Here is a 22,946-nt window from a genome sequence, read left to right as displayed (position 1 = left end):
AACTACTTATTTTTTCCAAATGGCTAATTAAAACGAAAAACCTCAACCGTTTCCCCTCAGTATGCTAGAAAGTTAGATCAATGTTATATTGAGACATTTCACCTCCAGGTCAAATTATGGATGAATGCTTGAAACAAGGTGGCTTGCAAAAAAAAAGAGTCAATGATAAGCAAGAAAGAAGGGGGAATAAATGAACCCAGCAAAACAAACCAAAAAATTCACTAGAAAACCTTGCTTAATGATACCCTATATGAGAAAGAGAAAAAAACAAAACAAAACAGAATTCATACCAAACTTAACAGCTAAGATTTGTTGAGTGTTTACTATGTACCAGGTATTATGCTAACTCAAAGTTTTAATAACCAAGTTACATTTGCCTTTCAAGGCCAACAAACACAGAAAAGGGAGGGTTAAGTGGGGATTAAATTCACTTTAATTTAGGTTGAGTATGGATATATATGGAAGAGGACAGAAAACAAAAGAAAAACTTGTCAAGAAAGCCCATTAAAAAACAATTGAGGGGCTTCCCTGGTGGTGCAGTGGTTAAGAATCCACTCCACCTGCCAACACAGGGGACAAGGGTTGGATCCCTGGTCCAGGAAGATCTCACATGCTGCGGGTCAACTAAGCCCACGAGCCACAATTACTGAGCCCACGAGCCACAATTACTGAGCCCACGCACCACATCTACTGAGGCCCCACACACCTAGAGCCCGCGCTCCTCAACAAAGAGAAGCCATCGCAATGAGAAGGCCACGCACTGCAATAAAGAGTAGCCCCCAGCTTGCCGCAACTAGAGAAAGCCTGTGCGCAGCAATGAAGACACAATGTAGCCAAAAATAAATTAATTTTTAAAAAAAGAAAAAATTCCTTAAAAAAAACCAAAAACAATTGATTCCTTTGATAAATGGGAGCTACAAGATGTTAGAATTATGAGCGTATGATGCTAAACTTGTTGGAAAAGGTTTAATAATAGCACATGATCCTTACAGTTGACTGTAATTCAGAAATAAGGTACTTTTTTAAAAAAAAATACAAATACGTACAGATAAAAACACGGGGTAAAATGTTAACTGTTGGTCATTGTGCTATTCTTTCTACTTTTCTTTATGCTTCAAAACGTTTATATAAAAAGTTTGAGAAAAGTGACACTGTTCATATCAGTATTTATGGTTCACAATATTTCTCTTCAAGGAAAGAAAAAAGGAACATTTAGTTTGGGGAGGCACAAAAAAGCAAAGAAAACTTAAGTGGAGGAGACTGTCTTGAAAAAGGCAGGAAAAAAATATATTTTTCAGAGACAGGAGCAAAAACAGAAATGATAAAGAACTAGAGAGATATAACATATCCATCTTGTAAATACTGACAGCAGATATATTCCAAATACAAATCTAATAAGCACTAGCTCATCATTACTTCTGGTTCTTCTTCCACTTGTACTGTTAAAATGCAATATTTTTGGAAACTGATGGTGCATCATTTTATTAAGGAGAAAAAGGCCATCTTCTTTGCTCCATAAACACAAAATGTTGTCATTTTTAGATTTGTAAAAACCAATTAAAATGTTCAACCTAATGACGGTTTTCATTTCTACATCATTTATTTCCTCCCAATTACATTTGTATCCACCTCTGACTTCAGCATTTGTTCACTAACAAACTGCATCAAATAAATTTTGCTGCAGAAACATCATAAAAGAAAGAATATGGTTGCACATCCTTTTAGCAACACAGACTAGGTCCAGGTTCTTGCTGTAAAATGTTACATGATAAAATCCTTCCATCTGAATAAGTAACTGAATAAGAACAACCTATTTCCTTTGGGATCTAACAAATATGTTCACCAATTCCTGAGTTTGTGAAAATTCATGTAGAATATCATCTCCAGACTCATTCTTTAAGAGTTCACTTACATGATCAATTTCACCATATCCATACAGCGATGTATCTACATTCACCTTCTGATTTGCCTCATAATTATGAACATGTTCCTCTGTCAGTTTTCTTCTCTTTGCCATTATGGACAGAAAAAAAAATTTTTTTCATTCTCAACTGTGGTTAATGAAAGGTACAAAGAGAAAAATAAAAACTACAAAAACAGTGACTCCAAACTTCTTTCACACTTCCTTGAAAGATAATGCAAAACTCTGCACAATGTATGAAGGAAAGAATGCTAAATATGATGATTTATTTCACCACTGCACCACCTTTCTAGGAAACCCCATCACCGTTCCACTTATAATTTTTAGTCTTTTTATTTTAGTTTAGTTGGGAATACATCAATTCTTGTTATTCACAGTAGTTATGTTCCATAAAGTCACCACAAATACTTATTTAGCAAATACTGAATGACTGCCCCTAGGGAAAATACAAGATTAGGTTGCTACAAGCCTCTGATCACAACATTTCATCAACTGATCAATTCATAACCTTGTGTTACGTGGGTTTCCATTTAAAGACATCTTAATTATATTGTTGATTCATTAACATTGAATTCACAGCCAACAGCACTGTAAACTCATGCCTCAATGAATTTTTTGCTACAACACATCATAGCCTTCTTGTGCTTAGGAACACTAGATAGCACCTCAGCAGTATGCTTGGGGGCCATTTTAAACAGTGAAATCACCAACAAAAATGCAAAAAATGTGACACTAAATATACCACGAAAAGGACATAATATAACAGGAAGGCAAAGCAGTGCTTTGTTGAACCTCAGCTGGGAATCTACACATTGGGAGACTCATGTATTTTGCAGCCCTGCATGTGTGCATGTCCAGGAATGACCATGAAAAGCTCTGAGTATTGACTGACTATGACCCAGACTGATTTATCAATAACAACAGTACACATAAACACTTCTTCCTAGACAACCAAACACAAAATATACAAGATAGTCTATTAAGTCTTTTACTAAACGGGTTTTAACCTGATAATAAGATATAATCACCAGTAACAACATGCTCTGAGAACCTTATAAACAGTAAAAAAAAAAAAAAATGTGTGTTTTGGGTATAAAGGTAATACGACAGACACACCATTAGTAACATATTCACAACTACCATCTCTTAAAAGTTGCATCTTATTCGAAATTATAAAACAGCTATTTGAAGGAAAATATAAACATTATCATTACTCTTTATCCTCTTTCATCTACATATCTCAAAACCTTGTTGTTACGGGATAAATTGGGTTACCACCAAATTGATATGCTGAAAGTCCTAATCCCCAGTACCCCAGAATGTGACCTTATTTGAAAAATGGCCATCAAGGATGTAATTAGTTAAGATGAGGTCATACGGAGCAGGGTAGGCCCTTAATTTGACTTGTGTCCCAATAAAAGAGGAAACATCATCACAGACAAGCACACAAAGAGAATGCATGTGAACGATTGCTTGCAAACCACCAGAAGCTAGGAGAGAGGCCTGGAATGGATCCTTCCTTCATAATCTTTAGAACGAACCAACGCTGAGGACACCCTGATGTTGGGTTTCTAGCCTCCAGAACTGTGAAACAATACATTTCTGTTACTTAAGCCACCCAGTTTGTGGTACTTTGTTATGGCAGCCCTAGCAAACAAATACACTTAAATAAATATTTTTGGGTTCAAAACATTCCTGTCAAGTTACCCAAGTACTACCATCTTTGTCTTAAAGGTGATCCACAGAAATAAATAACTTATTCTGAATAATTCAATCACAGATAAAATTGATTTTAAAATTTAGAAGTTTCTAGTTCGAATTACATTATTTCCATACCAAACAACTTTTTAAATGGCAAAAAAAATTTACACAAAATTGGCAAATGACACACTTCTCTAAACAATCTTTAAAATACAAGCTCAAGAAAAAAACAAAAGCTTTTCAGAGAGCAAGAGCAAGTTGGCAATGCGTATTACAATTCTAAACATACATGTCCTCTGACCCAGAAACTTTCCTTTTGGGAAACAACAATAACAACAACAGGAAATGACGTGACTTCCAGTAACAGGTAGCTAAATTATGGAATATCCATGTAATAGAAATTGGTGCTTCTATTAAAATGAATGTCTATACAGTATAACATGAAAAGATAAAAATACGTTAAATGAAAAAGAGAACCACAGAACTTTACGTATGTGTATACAGGATTACATATTTTAATACAGGTATAAAAGATATGAAAATATAAAGAAACAGTAGTAGTCATCTTTAGGATGTAGGGAAAAAGTGGCTTCCACTTTTCAAATCATGTACTTCTGTAACTTTTAAAAAGTTATAGAAATGTACTACTTTGGTAATCAGGGAAAAAAAGAATTTTTTTTAAACATATAGTAAGTCCCCAAATTATAACTGACCCCAAACCCCACAGGAACAAATGTCCTTTGTTTCTCCAAATAAAAATACTAGGGAAATAACTAATCTGGTCTGATAAATTTTCCTCTCTAGGAAACAGTGGCTATAGTCAAGTATTATTTATATTTCAAATATGATACGTAGTTAAGTTAAATGCTGCTCACAAATATCTATCTTAAGCTTTCTGGAACCAATAAAGTAAGAGAGCTAAACAAGCCAGGATAAGTGATGTGTGAAGACAAATTCTGACACCCAAATGTAAAACTCCAATGAATTTTTCTACAGAAAATGTTACAAAGCTCAGTTAAACATAATTATTGATAGAGTATTACACTTAGGTATTATGTGTTTTAAAGATTGGTTTGAAAACCAATTTATGATATCTAGCAGTATTTCCATGAGCAAAGAAAAATTTAGAGCTTTTAAAAACACAATTCAGGGCTTCCCTGGTGGTGCAGTGGTTGAGAATCCGCCTGCCAATGCATGGGACACGGGTTTGAGCCCTGGTCCGGGAATATCCCACATGCTGCGGAACAACTAAGCCCGTCCGCCACAACTTCTGAGCCTGCGCTCTGGAGCCTGTGAGCCACAACCACCGAAGCCCATGCGCCTAGAGCCCGTGCTCCACAACGAGAAGCCACTGCAATGAGAAGCCCGCGCACCCAATGAAGAGTAGCCCTAGCTCGACGCAACTAAAGAAAGCCCACGTGCAACAAGGAAGACCCAACACAGCCAAAAATTAAAAAATAAATAAAATCTACGTTTAAAAAAAGAAAATCTAACTCTTTTTGTTTGTTTTCAGTACGCGGGCCTCTCACTGTTGTGGCCTCTCCCGTTGCGGAGCACAGGCTCCGGACGCTCAGGCTCAGCGGCCATGGCTCACGGGCCCAGCCGCTCCGCGGCATGTGGGATCTTCCCGGACCGGGGCACGAACCCGTGTCCCCTGCATCGGCAGGCGGATTCTCAACCACTGCGCCACCAGGGAAGCCCAGAAAATCTAACTCTTAATGTGGTATATGAGCTTAATGAAGTTCTACATGTATCTTTCTAATTAAAAAAGAAAAAAACTTCAACAGTTTGAACAACTGTCAGTGTTTTATACAGAGAACAAAAATCTTTGTCGATATTTTATTCTCAAGTTATCAGGGTCTAAAAAATATATATAGTTATGAATAGCAACAAGCACAGTCATGTTAATGACAATTACAAAACTGGAGGTCAGAAGGAATATACTTTGTGAAAAGCTAATTTTAAGAAGCTCCATTTCAGGGACTCTCCTGGTGGTGCAGTGGTTAAGCATCCACCTGCCCGTGCAGGGAACACGGGTTCGAGCCCTGGTCCGGGAAGATCCCACATGCCGTGGAGCAGCTAAGCCCATGTGCCACAACTACTGAGCCTGTGCTCTAGAGCCCGCGTACCACAACTACTGAGCCCATGTGCCACAACTACTAAAGCCTACACGCCTAGAGCCCGTGCTCTGCAACAAGAGAAGCCACTGCAATGAGAAGCCCATATACAGCAACTAGGAGTAGCCCCCACTCGACGCAACTAGAGAAAGCCTGCGCGCAGCAACAAAGACCCAACGCAGCCAAAAAAAAAAAAAAAAAAAAAACAGCAGCTCCATATCAATTACTTAGTAAATGTTTAATTCAGCCAGAATCCTCTGCCTACCATGCCTCACTAGTTGCTGTAAATATAGATTTTCCTCTTCCCTTCTCTCTGAATAACTCAAAACTCCAACTAGAGCAATGCAAAGTTCACTTATATCCATCTCTAGAAATTTAATGTTCACAACATGCTATACTGTGAAATTAAAAAGGTACTGTTTAACTCCATTCTTGTATAAAAATATGTCACATACAGCCCCAATATATATGCAGAGAAAAGACTGGAAAAATAAATACTAAATTGTCAACAATGATTATCCACAAATGTTTTTTTTTTCTTTTATGGTTCTTTAATTGTTTAATTGAACAAGTGAATATGTAGTTGATGCATTTTACGATGCTGAATCTTTATTTTTTTTTTTTTTTTTTTTTTTTTTTTGGTACGCGGGCCTCTCACTGTTGTGGCCTCTCCCTTTGCGGAGTGCAGGCTCCGGATGCACAAGCTCAGCGGCCATGGCTCACGGGCCCAGCCGCTCCGTGGTATGTGGGATCTTCCCAGACCGGGGCACGAACCCGTGTCCCCTGCATCGGCAGGCAGATTCTCAACCACTGCGCCACCAGGGAAGCCCCTGAATCTTTAAAGATGAAGACATTAGTCACTTGGGATTAGTGAATAACACCAATAAATAATTCAGAATGCTTTTTTTTTTACTTTAAATAATCATATTACTAATTTTGTGATAGAGATAACAAATAACCAAATGGCTACTTCACTCAGGGCAGCATGTTATTTTCCTATTCCTGAAGTAAAACTATTGTTTACTGACACTTTTTAAAGGATGTCTAATATAATCATATAATGATCATAAAATATATTCTAAAAAATTAAGAATTAAATAAAACTAAAACATAATATATTTAATGAAAATGCTTATTCTCTAAAATTATTACCAATAATTACCAATAAGAATTTGGAATGGTACAACTCATAGTCATGAAAACATTTTAATGAGTTCTTTGATAAGCAAAACTTAACATACAGTAACTTACATGTCTTGGTTGACAGCCCACAATAATGTTCATATGGAGATGTAACTAGATTAAAAAATTCTTTATAACGGATATGTTTACAAGCCCATTCCCCTTTTATGCATTCTTACCTACATACAGGTATACAGGTAACATACACAGACGATTATATGCCTGACACTGTGCTAAGCCCTTTGTTTGTTTTATCTCATTTAATCCTCATAATACCATAAGACAGGTATACCATCATCCCTACTTCACAGATAAAGGCACTAAGATATAAACATTTCCCTATTGATTGAACTGTTGTCCTTTTGTTAATAATACTTAAACAAGGTTATGTTTTAATAATCTATTTTCAAAACATACTTAAAACTATATAAATACTTAGGGCTTTACATTATTTTTTCTTCAGGAGAGTCCTTTCTTGATGGCTAGGAACTGCTGAAATTAACTGCTTTGAAGAGGAAAGGAGAAGTAAAATTGAAATATAAAGACTCCAACATAAATATACTATCAATCAAATAGCTGCTTTACTTCAATTTCTTTTTAAGACTAGTAAGAGTGAACCCTCAGAATATACTGCCAGAATTTTTGTTCTGTTTTCTTAGATACTTTTTTGTATATTTGGCATTCATTCATCACAGAGACAATTAACTATATTCTTGATGCTGACATAGGAATGGTGCGGGGAGGGGCTTTATAGACCAGAAGAGTGTCTATAAACTAGTCTTGGGCACCTCCCAGGACTAGATAATTCCTAAAGATAACAACTTGCCTACCAACACCTGCCTTTCATATGCAAACCAACCAATCCAGAGTTTATTCCACCAACTATCTCCTTATCTAACTCTCACACACCAAACCCATATTTCCCTTACCTTAAATCATCCCAGGGCCAGGTACCAGGAAATAAGAAACCAATCCTATAGACCAAAGCCTGGAGGAATTAATCAAACTAGCCAATCCTAATCTGTTTATTCTGCCTAGTTTGCCTTTCCCAGGAAAACCTCAATAAGGCTACAACCCTAAAACCTCCCCTGAGCTCTTGTTTTCTGCCTCCTGACTACCCTGGTATCTTCCCCTGCAGCTCTGTGTGGCATGCAGTGACCTCCTCTCTCTGGGACCAGTGAGCATAATGAACTTCTCCAAGCCTCATTCTCTCTTCCCTTTTTCTGGCCACAATGACTTTACCATACCATATCCAACATATCCAACATGTACATTCTTAGAACAGTTTACAAATTTAAATTTAAAGGTCAGCTTATCACTTTGGGAGGGGCAGGTTTAAAAGTATGAATAAGCAGAATTTAAGTGTCTGTTCCTCAAAATATCAGTACACAAACTATACCTTCTGTTATAGACTGTATATTTGTGTCACCCCCTCCCCCAAATTCATATGCTGAAATTCTAGCCCCCAATGTTATGGTATTAGGAGGTAGGGCTTTAGGAGGTAATTAGGTCATAAGGGTGAAGCCCTCATGCCCTTTCTTAGACAGCTCCCTCACCCTTCTACCATATAAGGACACAATGAAAAGATGGCCATCTAACCAAGAAGCAAGTCCTCACTAGGTAATAAATCTGCTAGCTCCTTGATCTTGGATTCCCCAGCCTCAAAAAATGAGAGAAATACAAGTTTGTTGTTTAAACCAGCCAGACTATAGTAATTTTGTTGTAGCAGCCTGAATGGACCAAGAAATGTTCTAATTAATTACTCTTCAGTAAATACACTTTTGAAAATAAACGATGAATCTAACTCCCATCATTTATGTGCTTCTCACAAGAACAAAAAAGGCATCTATGCTTTTTCTGTTATTATTATATCCTTAGAGTCTAACAGTAAAGGAATCGAATTTATTTTATATTTTGCTCTGATATAACATTACCTCTAAACAAAACATACATTTTTGGGAAATTTTGGTATAATTTTTGAATATGAGCTCCAACAACGTTACTGAAGACTAAACATACAGAAGTACTTTCATGGTTAGCACAATGTCTAGGACAAAGTAGACATCCTCTGTTGAATAAATTCCTGAATTCCAGTTGTAAATGAAAAGATACGTATTGTCTATCTCAAGGAACATACAGAAACAGCATACAGCCACTTCAGTATAAGGCTTACCTAAAATTACATTCTCACACTAACATTAATGGCTTTTAAGAAAACATTTACTGAGCACTTACCACATGCCAGGCATTGTTCTTTGCACTTCATGTGATATCTCACTTAATCCCTTACAACCACCCTTGGCATGATTATCCTAATTTTACAGAAGAGAATACTTAACACAGAGACTAAGCTATGTGCCCAATATAACATAGCTAAGAAGTGAAAGAGCCAGGATTTATATCCAAGCACTCTAATTCCAGAGCCTATCCTTTTATTTTTTAAAAAATTAACAGATAATATGTCTACATTTTTTTAATACATGTAGGGAAAAAATCTGTGTCTATCATCCATGTCTTCTACCAGTCTAGTTCTCACCCCTTATCTTACCTCTGCACCAAGAATAAATATATCCATTATTAGTTGGATATATTCTTCCAGGGTTTTTCTTAATATATCTATAAGCCAATACAAATGTATATTTGTCTTTTTTTAAATCCAAAATACAGCTTTATACACAATGTTCTACACCTTGCTCTTTTTACTTAATTTAACTTGGAGCTCTTTCTATATTAGTATGCAAAAAACTCCTTCATTCTCTTCATAACTATATAGCATTACACTGACTGAATTATTTTACCAGTTCCCAACAGACTGTCATAAGATTGTTTCTAATATTTGCTATTATAAACAATGTTGCAGTAACACTCATTTTGTATATGTACAAATGTAGCTATCAAATCAAGAGCTATACTCTTGGACTTCTTGGAGAAAGGGTTTGTGCATTTGTAATTCTGATATATGCTGGCAAAATAACCCTCAGAAGGGTTTATCAATTTACACTAACAACCTATGAACACTTATTTACTGACAGCCTCACTATACAGAGATGGTACCCCAGTCATACACATAGTCTTCTGTATTTCTCTTAGTATGAATGAGGCTGAAGAGTATTCACTGTTTAAAAGTCATTTGTATTTCCTTTTCTGTGAAGTGCCTCTTCCTATCTTTTGCCCATTTTGCTACTGTCTTCTCCTTATCTCATCAGTTTCTAGGAGTGCTTTACATCTCGGAGACTTGCATTTTGATTTCAATATAAATATTAAAATTCATAAATATTTCCTATTTGTCTTTTAACTTTTACAGTGACTTCTACAAAGAAAAATTATTTTTACTTCCATGCAGTTTACTTTATCTTTTCACAATTCAGAAAGGATTTCCTGACTCCAAAATAATTTTTAAAAAATTAGTCCATGTTTTCTTTGAGCACATTTATCATTGTAACCTTTACATTTAAATATGTGATTCATTAGGAATTTATCCAATACATACATGGCGTGAGGTATTAATCCAACTTTTTTATTCCCTAGATGATGCTCCTACTTATACCAAGATTATTTATTGACTATCCCTCATTTGAATTTTTTTCTCTGATTATAAGTTTATGTCTGGGCTTTCTATTCTATTTTATTTAATATGTCTATTTGTGGGGCAGTTTTAACTACCAAGGCTTTAAAATTAAAATATGTTACTATCTATTTATTTATATATATATATATATATATATATATATATATATATATATATATATTTCACTCTCGTTTTTCAAACTTTTCCTGGTTTATTTTTTCCATATGAACTACAGAAACCATTTGATGAGTTCCCGGGGGAAAAAAAAACAAAACCACTTGCTATTTTTATTAGGACCATATTAAACTAATATTAATTTTAGAGAAACTGACAGGTCTATGTAGGTTGAGTATTCCTATCCACAAATGTGGTTTCAATTTTTCAAGTTTTTTCTATACCTCATACGTGCTTTCAAGTCTTCTTCATATTATGTCTCACGCATTTCTTAGGTTATGCCTAAGTCACTTTGTCTTTTTCCTGCTATTGTAAATGCTGCCTTTGCTTTGATTGTTGACACCTAATTGAATCTCATTTCCACTAGGTTTTGTTTTTTAATTGAGGTATAGTTGATTTACAATATTATCTAAGTTTCAAGTGTACAACATAGTGATTCACAATTTTTAAAGATTATACTCCTTTATAGTTATAAAATATTGGCTATATTCCCTGTGCTGCGCAATATATCCTTGTAGCTTGTTTATTTTATACATAGTAGTGCCTCTTAATTCCCTACCCCTATCTTGCCCCTCCTTCCTTCCCTCTCCTCACCTATAACCACTAGTTTGTGCTCTGTATCTCTGAGTCTGTTTCTTTTTTGTTATCTTCACTGGTTTGTTTTATATTTTAGATTCTAGAACTTATAGGTAAAGCACCTAAACTTTCCTCCAATTGTCTTCAGAAACTCCTAAGGGTCCTTACGGTCTCTTTTAGCCTTACCCTATTCCTTCCTCACTTTCATTTCTCTTTCACAGAAGCAACATAATTCTCTCAGAGGGCACATTTCCCAGGGGCTCTTGCCTACATGTCAGCACATATACAACTTACAGTTACTATTATTTCAGCTATTAGTGAAATCAAGAACTTCTATGTGACTGCATCTTGTGACTTCAAAACCTTTGTTTCCTTGGGGACTTCGCTGGTGGTGCAGTGGTTAAGAATCTGCCTGCCAATGCAGGGGATACAGGTTCGAGTCCGGGTCCAGGAAGATCCCACATGTCACGTAGCAACAAAGCCCATGTGCCACAACTACTGAGCCTGTGCTCTAGAGCCCACGCGCCACAACTACTGAAGCCCATCCGCCTAGAGCCTGTGCTCTGCAACGAGAAGCCCGTGCACCACAACAAAGAGTAGCCCCCACTTGCTGCAACTAGAGAAAGCCCGGGCGCAGCAAAGAAGACCCAACACAGCAAATATAAATAAATTTTTAAAAAAATGATGAAAGGTTAAACAATCATTAAAATATCCCTAAACAGTATTTTTAAACCATGGGGAAATATTTACTAAAGTGTTATTCAATTATTACTGAAAAAAAAAGTTTAGAAAGAAGAACATATTCCCAGTCCATAATCAGAAACATATATGAGTATAGAAAAACTGTCAAATGACAGCAGTATTTATCTGTGCATGATGGCATTATGGTTGACTTTTATTTTCCCTATATTTCCTGATTCCCCTCCCAAGAATATGTAATAAGGGACTTCCCCGGTGGCGCAGTGGTTAAGAATCCACCTGCCAATGCAGGGGACACGGGTTCAAGCCCTGGTCTGGGAAGATCTCACATGCCGCGGAGCAACTAAGCCCACGTGCCACAACTACTGAGCCTGCGCTCTAGAGCCCCCAAGCCACAACTATTGAAGCCCGTGTGCCTACAGCCCGTGTTCCACAGCAAGAGAAACCACCACAATGAGAAGCCCGTGCACTGCCGCAGCTACAGAAAGCCCACATGCAGAAACAAAGACCCAACACAGCCAAAAATAAAAATAAATAAGTTTTTTAAAAAGTATATGTAGGCTTCCCTGGTGGCGCAGTGGTTGAGAGTCCGCCTGCCAATGCAGGGGATACGGGTTCGTGCCCCGGTCCGGGAAGATCCCACATGCCGTGGGGCGGCTGGGCCCGTGAGCCATGGCCGCTGGGCCTGCGCATCCGGAGCCTGTGCCCCGCAACGGGAGAGGCCACAACAGTGAGAGGCCCGCATACCACACACAAAAAAAAAAAGTATATGTAATAAAACTATGAAAAACTAAAAATGTGTTATTTCAAAATAGTACGACACCCAGCAAAGGAATAAAATGAAACTAAACTTAGACATTAATAAAGAAATAAGGTATTTTAAAATAACATGAAAAACACATTATTAAAGAATTATAGAATGTTTTCCTTATGGCCAAGAAAAGCTAAAATAAAATTCTGCCATACTAGAACTGAAGAAAAAAGAGTAATTCCAGGTAAATAAAATATTATGTTTTAAAGAAAGCCACCAAAATTCAAGAAATTTCCCTTTTAACAAAATTAACTCCAGTAATACAACTGTACACAGCACAGATTTTTCATTTTTCTAGCATGTAAAGTAATCACAACAATTCATTAAGATATAAAAATAATTATTGCTTTTTAAGTTCCATCAGCATGGGGGAAAAAAAGCCATAGAAGCTGAAATAAGATAAACCATGGGCTTTTTAACATGGATTCTTTATTAAATGTTTCCCACTTTTCTACTCACTTAACACAAACCTAGTCCAAAGAAACCCTATAACAATGGCTGAATACATTTTCTCTTATTAGTTTTAATATGTATCCCAAGTACCTGATATGCCTTACAGCCTAGGAAAACTTAATATCTATGAAGTGAGACTTGATTTATTTCTTCAAAGCAATTTTTAAAATACATGGGGTTTGTGAGAAATGAGCTTTAACAACAGTGCTACACTTATATGACATATCGGGGACATGGAACCCAAAGAATACAGTCGGCCCTCCTTATCCGTGAGTTCCGCATCTCAGCACTCAACCAACACGTGGATGGAAAGTACCCCTTGAACAAGATGGGTTTGAACTACAAGGATCCACTTATACATTGGTTTACTTCAATAAATATAATGTCTGTTTTTTCATTTTACAGATCTTTGTGTAAGGGAAAAGTTTATGCTCAGAGATCACAAAATGTGGAATCATAAAACTAGGGCTTGAGTTCTGATTCTATCCAAACTGTTTCAGCTTCTTGCCCTTGGGTGAGTCACTTTCAATCCCTTTGTTTTTAAGGCAAAGATAGCAGCATGGAGCCTTTCACTTGCATGCAGGATCAGCATCCCTAACACCCATGTTGTTCAAAGGTCAACTGTATTTGGGGAAAAAAAAAAAAAAATTCCAGAACTTTCCAAAAAGCAAAACTTGAATTTCCCATGCCAGCAGCTATTTACATATCATTTACATTGTATTTATAGCTATTTACATTGTATTAGGTATAAGTAATCTAGAAATGATTTAAAATATATGTGTCGGTTATATGCAAATACTATGCCATTTTGTATAAGGGACTTGAGCATCCATGGATTTTGGTATCTTCGAGGGTCCTGGAACCAATCCTCCACAGATTCTGAGACGACTGTACTTATACTAAGGTGACAGAACCTAGACCATCTTGGCTATCATCTGTAACAAGAATCCTTAGTAACTGCTCAAACTATGAAACTTTCCATACTCCTGTTCTTTCAAGGAACATATGTGGCTCACTTCCAATCAGATAAAAACACTAACATACCAAACACAAAGAGAAAATCATTGGTTCCAAATCATTTAAAGAAGCCTCTATCTGTTAGACTGTTCAGATTAGGCATCTACTAGTATCATTGCTTCTCTGTGGGTTAATGGTTTTAAAAAGCATTCACCAAACCAATGCATCCTACAGAGAGATACATGGCAGACTTGATACAACATAATTAACCCAAGTTCCAATGTTAGCCACCAAATCAGTTGTGCCTGGCAGTTACTATGGACGTTGGATAGTAGCATAGCACAGCATTAGACAACAAAGGGATAGAGAATATGATATATAACAGAGGAAAGAAGACTGTGTGTTACCACAGTAAGTTTTTGTTCCTTTGTTTAAATATTCTTCATACCACACAAGGTTATAATGAAATACCAAAGTGGTATCACAATGCAAGCATCTTGGTAAAATAATGATTCATTTCAATAGGCCATCAATAGAATGGCAAAAAAACAATCTGTGCATTAGTATTTGATCTGCCTCAAATAGAAGATACTACTGTAAATAATTCTAAACATAAGCACAATTTAGTGAATAAGGTAGGAGACTGGTAGACTTAAATTTTCAGATTCAATTTATAGCTGTTCACCAGTCACCTGCTGTTTTGACAAGTTACTTACCAACTTGTGCTGCCATTTCTCCGTAAATTTATCCCCTAAGATGAGGATAATTCTTGCAAATTGTGTCACAAGCATTTTGAAAGGAACCATGAGTTATTGTGTAATGCTCTTGAAATTCCTCAGATGTAGGGTCCTACACAAAGTAAAGTATTATTATACATCTCTCTAACAGTAGTCATCTGTTTGCATTATGATTTTTTTTCCCTACCCTCGACACTGTGATTCTTGGAAACTAACCTTTCTCAAAGTAAAGCATCCAAAGCAAGCCTCCATTCCTGAACCAAGTAATTATTTTTTCAAGTCTTCATATCATCCACATCCTTCTCTTCCTTAAAAGGTATTATGAAAATTAGTAGTTATAAAACATAATGAGCTTCTCTGGTTCATTAAGGAATATATGGGATTATTTGAATTTTTTAATCCACTCTTATATGAATAATTTTATTTCCCATATTTATACATTTATTTTCCTATATTACTTTTTAAATTTCAACTATATTTTAAGGAGTTCATTTATAGATTTATGTTTTTTGAACAGAGAGAGCAGGTCAGGAAATGAAGAAGCAAGAAAGGCAAGCAAATTACTGCTATATGACCAAAATGTTTTTATTGGAATGATCAACAGTAGAAATTACCATTTTGGGCCACAAAAAACAGAATCAATGCTCATAATATTTTTATCTTCAGTAGAAGAGCACAAGCTACAAAAAATTTTATCATATTATTCAAAACTTTATCTATTACTGGCTTTGCAATGAAGTCAGTCTTCAGTTCAAGAATAAAACATATATATTTGAATTTTTAGTTTGTGTTGATACAATATTACATCTGAAACTAGAATTCTCAACCTTCTTACACGGTTCCTAAAATTGCTTCTCTTTGAATTTATGCACAGGGAAGGGACTGGGGAGGGATTAAAAAAACATGATGTCATCATTGTATACCTTTAGTCATAAAATAGTAATTTTTAATTGTTTTTTAAAACCTCAGAATTACATTAAAATAATGATGTAAACTAGTTTCCTCCTTGAATAAATATTCCTCTACCTTCTAATATGGCAAGGGCAAAACTTTGTGGGATAAAGATAAAACCACAGGGTTTAGAGTGTTCTCTTAATATTTGCTACTCTAGTGGTTAAGCTCTTTTAACTTGTTTCCTCATCTGAAAAAGGGAACCATAACACCTGCCCTAGCTAACAAGCAAGACTGTTGTGAGGGTAAAATAAAATACATAATCTATTCAAAAGAACTTTGTACACCATAAAATGCTATTAAAACAGTCCTTTTTAACAAACTGTATCACATTATTTGCAAATTATGGTCATAAAATAGTTTAGCACTGTTTCTAACACAAAACAAACGGAAACAGGTGTGTAAAACATATATTTAAGTCCATGGGCACCAAATTTTACCTATGGTGCATAACACAGTGAGTAAATCATCTTATTATAAAAAGTACACTTTCTAAATGTTATCTTAAAATTTCCAGAAGCAAATTTGGAAGTACAAAAATAAAACTAACAGTTTATTTAGGTGGACTGACCTAGCACTTTGAAGATTAAATATACTATTTACTTGTTAGCTACGAATTAAGGAAAAAATTGAGAGCCTCTAGATTTTAAAAGGTTTAAAAAAAATTCCTATGAAGGAAAAATACATACATGAAAGTGAAATAGATGTTCACTTCCCTGGAAATAGTTCAGAAAGAGCTAGTAGTGACAGCAAGGATTATACATATACAAGAGAACGGAGATGAACATGGACGTAATCTGCACTCTTGGTATAATAAAGGAAATGAGTGAAATCTTCCCACGTGGTTACTAGAATGTCCAGAATGGAAACTTCTCCCAACAAGCCATAGGTCAAATCTGTTTACTACACTGTAAGGCTGAGTCCTCCAGTAGGTTACCATGACTCTCAAGAATAGCTTATCCTTAATGAATGAGGCAACCTCTTTCTCTTTTACTCCTTAATATTCAGTATGCTTATAAAGCCAATCTCTGTAAGAAAATAATTCTTAGCTTTCTGTTTGCTTTCTTCATGACACAAGTTTAAAGCTCTGATGAAGTGAACTATGTTTATTACATGGTCCTAAAATTCAACCAGACTCATTCTGTTACCCAAAGACTTCAAAAGCAATTAAATGAGAACTCTGTATCTTCTAATTCATTCCTCAAACTCACAAATTAAAAAAAAAAAAAAAGGCTAGAAAAGGAGTATATTTAAATCATTAAGGAATTATTCCAAAGGGAAATAATTTTGGTTAAAAACATTATTACATATTCCACTCAATCCCCTTAAATCAAAACTGAGGTTAAAAGATTAAGTTCCTATCAGAGCAACTACCTCCCTTTGAACTTTTACTTTTTCCTACCTCTTTAACCAGGTACACTTCAATACATCATTGAATCTGGACTTCTAGCAATAAAAAGTTTTTCTCAGGATAAGGATTCTCTTCCATAAAGCTATTTCAGCTCTAGATTTATTTTCTGGCTATTTATGTGACCAATCATTGAATTAAACTTAAGGCTTCATTTTCTCCCAGAAATCTTCAATTCTATGCCACAATGACATTTCCCATCATTTAAACTTCCCAGTCTCAAAATACATACCACATCATGTCAAATTTCAATTCTCTCTAGTTATTTCATTTACATATGCCTTAATGCCCAACCCAGACTCTAAATTTTTCAAAGACAAAGTTTATGCCTTTCATTTTTCTATTCCATAGACTGTGATGTACTCTGGACAACAAGGCAATCCTAAAGAGGTATCAAAAATTAGGTAAACCCACCCTCCCAACTTTATATTACCAAATATTGCTTCCAGGATGAAATCAACAGAGTGATATAAATGCCACAATGTAAACATCACAGTGTCAGCATGACCACAAAGAAGCCTCTTCTGGCTAGTTAAGTTTCTCAGAACCTCACCTATAGGGTTAAAAGCTGTTCCAGGCACTATAGTAATCATTATACTATTAGTGCACAGTGTCTACCATACTTGTGTTGGACACAGAACAGATGTTTAATAACATTTAAAAAATGTAAATCTTAGTAAATTTCAGTAACTATATTGGCAATTTCTTTGTGCTAGCTTTGCACTTTCTACTTGCCCTGAAGCCTCTGAGAAATTACTAAAGCAATACAGAGATATGTTCAGTTATTTCTGTGGGGCATGTTAAGTGTAAGAATAGTAACAGCCCCAATACCATGAAAATCTCAACCTGAGGCAGCATTCCAAGCTAAGCAAAAAAGGTAAAGGATCCATCTGCCTCTGAAGCAGTGATAACAAATACACATCAGTAAATTACCATTCATGTCTAACAACATGACAACCTCAATGCCTAAGATTATGAAAATCTGCTAAGATTCCATAGAATATTCTTCATGAGGTAGAGTACAAGAAAACTAACATTTACCTTGAGTTTTGCAATAAGCAAACCTATTGTATTAAGCATCACTACTATTTATCCAAAAAAATTAAATTACAAATCAAGGCAGAAGAAAAGAGATTAAAACCCTATCAACGAAGGATGAAAACTAATTTACAAGTTAGAAAAGTGAGGTTGGGCATGGTGGTGAGATGGTAAGAAAAAAGAGTAACATACCTTAATTTAATACCTTAATATCTTATACTTACATTAACCTCTCAAAAGTAGACTAACAATAGAAACCACTTAAATAATGACGTGGTAAAGAAAGATAACTGCCATAGAAAATACTGAGGTGCCATTATTGTTAAAGTTAAAAGAAACTGTAAATCAGTACAGCTGTAAACTTATCTTAATTTACCATCTTAAGAATTAACTTTTAGTTAACACAACTGAAAGTGAAATTCACATAACAATTTTTCTAAGTGTGGTAATATGACTTTAAAATACGTATATCCAGGAAAACAGAACATGAAATGTGACCAAATTCCTCAAAATTCTCATTGCCCTACAAATTATTTTAAATTTGGTTCATATGGCTACTATATAATCAGGACATCTCATAGACACAAAACTTTTAATAGCTAGTGTTATTACTTGAAAGATACCAGGGAAATAAAAGATATTTCAAACTAAATGAAATCATGTATTTAAAATATAATAGGAAGAGCAAGAGAATACTTAGGATTATATTTTTGGCAAGTAAGTGAAAGTAAAAAGCTTTCATCTTAATTTTCCCCCTTTCTGATACATGGAACACAACATAGTAAATTATGCATTTAAAATCTGCCCAGAAAAAAAAAATAAGAAGATAAAAAATAAAATCTGCCCAGGGTGGCTGAACAGTACTGATAAAAGAGGACCTACATATTGTATATTCTATACCAATATACTTAGTACCAAAGAAGATCTATACACTGCAGGGTGGTTTTTGCTATTGTTTTACATCCCAATAATTATGTTCTGAAACCACAGCTTCATACAATAAGGGTTTATAATAGCAGTAGTTAAAAAAAGAAACCACAAAATAATTAAAGTACTTAGAAGCATGCAAACTGTAAAGGATCTATTTAATGCATGGTTTGCTTTTAAAGCTTGATAAAAAGAAAACATGGGTTTAGGACTTAGAGAAATTGTTTGACATTTCAAACTTAAATGATATAATTATTAGAAATAGCAAAAAAAAAAATTTTCAACTTACCTGGTTTCTTTCTGGATTTTTCATGACCTAGCTGCCCTAGATCATTACATCCACATGTGTATACTGTTCCATCATCCAGAACAAATACAGTATGTCTGAGTCCACATCCTACATCTCGAACCTTTTTATTTATAAAAAAGTCACTTTTTCTGGGCTCTAGTACAATTTCTTCATCAATTCCACCCAAACCTAGCTGTCCAAAAGATGCATTTCCCCAGCACAACATGTTTGTAATTCTTTTGGTCTTCCAGTTTCAATAAAACACTCCCTTCTGAAACACTGGCAAGTTGGAGGTATCCCTATGTCTGAGAAGATAGAAAAAAAGTTAATATGACTTCAAAGGAACATAATGTATAACTGCTCTTTCAAGTACTAGGCTACAATAATTACTATGTAGTAAACATGAAATTTACTTCATAATGTGTTACAGAAGTATCATTCAATTTCAAAAACCAATCAGTTGTATATTTTTAAAATTATACAGAAATGTTTAGGAAAAATACATCACTCCCCATGATTCTTTGCAAAATCTAAATATTAACTAGTTTTGACTTTTTGTTGCCTTATAATAGACTAATCAAATTGAAATATTAAGTATCCTGATGAAGTTAACCTTTTTTTTCCTTTTTGCTTTGAATAATTTCAGTGGGAGCAAGAAACATGACATCTATCCACTGCCCCCAAAATCAGATATATACTCAGTGAAAAATTTAGCCAACTACAGAAACATAAAACTTCGCAATCTCCCTCAAGTCACAGAATAATTAGACTTTCTAACACCTACCTCCACATTAACAGAAAACTGAAATTCTTATCTGTACTAGAAATAAAGCCAATAATGGAAACTTTGAGTTTCCCACAACTTAAAAGACTCTTCCAACTAACAGGCCCCAGATAAAATTACAGTTCTCTAGTTAAGCTTTGATCTTAAGAAAATCACCTCCAAAGATCATACTTTACAAATCAAAATATTAACACTCTGACTTCACTACTAATTTAATTTAAAAACTAAATCAGTGTACCTAATTATAATACAAAAGTATGCAGTTTAAAGATCAAGACTCTCCCCCAAAATTCAACATTTTCTATTTCGAGTGGGAACCAAGACTGAAAAATGTCTCCCCAAGGCGATCTACATCTATCTATACCCCTGAGACATTTATTTGAAGATGGAAAAAAAAAAACTGCAAATAACTCGGGCACTGCCGATTTTTCAAGAATAGAAATGCGGACTGGGACACTGAGAGTTTGGTGGCGAAATCTGTAGAACTTTCCAGTACAGTGACTGAATATTTCTTCGCTTATATAGACACGGATAACAAGGAGTCCACTTCATCTAAACCTACACAGATTTTTAGATACATCACGTTACTAAATAACACAATTACAGGAAGTCAGCCTTATTCTCGTGTAGGTACCCACATTCCTTACACAGAACCTAAGAAGTTTCAAAACCCAACTTTCCTAATTGCCGGCTAGCAAGTGCTGAAGTTGTCTCATTCCATCCATGACCCATCCATTAAGAAAAGTTTGATTTTATTCTTTTGGGGCATCAGAACCCGATAGTTCCCGAAAGTTCTGCACTGTCTTCCCGGGTTTTGTTTTGTTTTTTTAAGGAGAGAACAGGACAACACCCCAAATTCCAACGCACGAGGTTTAATAATCCTTTTCTTTAAAAAAGAGGGGTAATGGGAAAGGCGTCCTCTCGCCAGCAACAGGTAGGGGAAAGAGAAGCAGTTTATTCCCATCATTCCCTGAATATGCACTGAGATCAGCTTACGGGGACCAGGAAAGAGAAATCATCTGCACACACACCCAACCTCGCGGGCCGACCAGTCAACTACTGCAGCCGTCCGCTCGCAGCAGCCGCAGAGGCCGGCGGACGAGGCTCGGCACCTCGGCGGCCCTTGTCCCAAGGAAGCCCTTCCCCAGGGAGGTGCGACATTCCAGCCCCCGGGCCAGGGGGCCCGACACTGCCCTCGTCCCCCCGCCCCCGCCCGAGGAAACGCTGAGAAAGCACCCAGCGCCAGGCCGGCCTGTATCCGCCCAGCCCCCTCCCTAACGCCGTCACACGCCCCCGAACCCACCGGGGTAACGACTCACCCGGCCCCTCAAAGCAGGGGAAGCCCAGGGCGGCTGGGGGCGGCGCCTCCCGCAAAAGGGAGGCAGCGCAGCAGCTGAGACAGGTCTCCAGCTCCCGGACCCTCCTCCTTCAGCCAGTGGCTGCGAACACCAGAGCTCCTCCGGCGTCGGTGAAGCTGCTCCAGTGTTCACCTCCTCGGCTCCTGTGAAACTTTACCGGGCTCCTCAGAGAAGAGCAGGCGCCACTGTTCTCTAGCCCAGAGCCAGCCGTCAGCGACCCGGATGGAGCAGGAGAAGGACAGGAGGCGAGGGAGGCGGAGAGCGCTAGGGGTGGGGAAGAGTTGGGGCAGAGTCTGGGGAGGAGAAGGGAGAGAGGGAGGAGGCAACGCGGGGGAGGGGTCGGGGTCGGCGTCGGCCGGAAGTGAACCGCGGAGCACGCGCGCGAGCCCGCCCACTTCGCGGCCCGCGCGCCTGCGCCCGAATCCTCCCAGGGCACATCGACCCGGGCGTCTGCGGAGCGTGGTGATTTCCGTTGCCTTAAGAGAAAAAAGCGAAGCACAGCAGTTGGAATTTGCAAGACAAATGGAGGTGTTTGGTGTGTTTGTCACAGCGTTTCAACGTGCACTAGGGCCTTTTAGTGAAGAAAATCTCTTCCTTTTTTGGCTAGGTTGTCTTTTTGCCTATTGGTTCCAGTTTCTATTATTTTATTCCAGCTTTATCCAAGGAGAATTTGAAGAAGCAGATAAAACATCACAAATACGGATATAAAGGTTGTGAAGTCTTTTATTTTACCCCTTAGCCCCAACTGGAGCTATTCTGAGGATGCCAGATGTATTGCAGCAATGATGGAGCCTACTGGCATTAAATATCAACACCACCAGTTCAGGCTCCCGATAAAGTGTTGGTTGCCATCACTTTCTGCACTCTCCCTGGAAGATAAACTTATAACGCAGGGCCTCCTTCATTTAGAGAAAATTAAGTAATGTATATGGCTAGAGTCCCTGCGTCACAAAAACAAACTCTGGATTTCCTAGGCCAGTCAAGGAGGAAAACCTGAAACAAGGCACTCTTGAAATTTTATGTCAGACTTTTCTAGTACCTTGACTTCAGAGTGAATGTTGAGAACCTAGAAAGAATTCCACAGTAAGCCATGTTTCTTTATCTCACTGGAAAATGTATTTCAGATTGGAAAGTGTTTGTGCTAGAATATGTATGTGTTTTAGTTTCTTAGGGCTGCCATAACACTATACCACAAATTGGATGGCTTGAAACAACAGAAATTTATTGTCTCACAGTTATGAAGGCCAGAAATCTGAAATCAAAGAGGCAGCAGGATTGGTTGTCTCTTGGGGTCT

General features: G+C 36.7%; 1 protein-coding gene across 7 annotated transcripts in view; it reads right to left on the bottom strand.

Annotated features, from left to right (window-relative positions):
* Positions 1–21,993, bottom strand: part of HERC4 (HECT and RLD domain containing E3 ubiquitin protein ligase 4) — a 140,266-nt gene extending 118,273 nt beyond the window's left edge. For 2 of the 7 annotated variants that reach the window (XR_010838956.1, XM_067025509.1), the window contains exons 1-2: positions 21,613–21,979; positions 19,510–19,814 (exon numbers count right to left, since the gene is read on the bottom strand). Coding sequence is in view for 6 of the 7 variants with exons in the window: in XM_067025509.1 (XP_066881610.1) it covers positions 19,510–19,735 (226 nt within the window). In the remaining variant the exon portion in view is untranslated. Of the gene's footprint in view, positions 1–14,875; positions 15,009–15,112; positions 15,190–19,509; positions 19,815–21,612 lie in introns of those variants that run through there. The other 5 variants (XM_059054935.2, XM_067025510.1, XM_059054937.2 and 2 more) reach the window with 3 other exon arrangements.
* Between the last annotated feature and the right edge of the window lie 953 nt (positions 21,994–22,946).

The sequence above is a fragment of the Kogia breviceps genome, chromosome 2 (assembly GCF_026419965.1).
Source record: "Kogia breviceps isolate mKogBre1 chromosome 2, mKogBre1 haplotype 1, whole genome shotgun sequence".
Classification (NCBI taxonomy): Eukaryota; Metazoa; Chordata; class Mammalia; order Artiodactyla; family Physeteridae; genus Kogia; species Kogia breviceps.
Note: the sequence above shows the minus strand (reverse complement) of the source record. Positions and strands in the feature narration are given on the sequence as shown.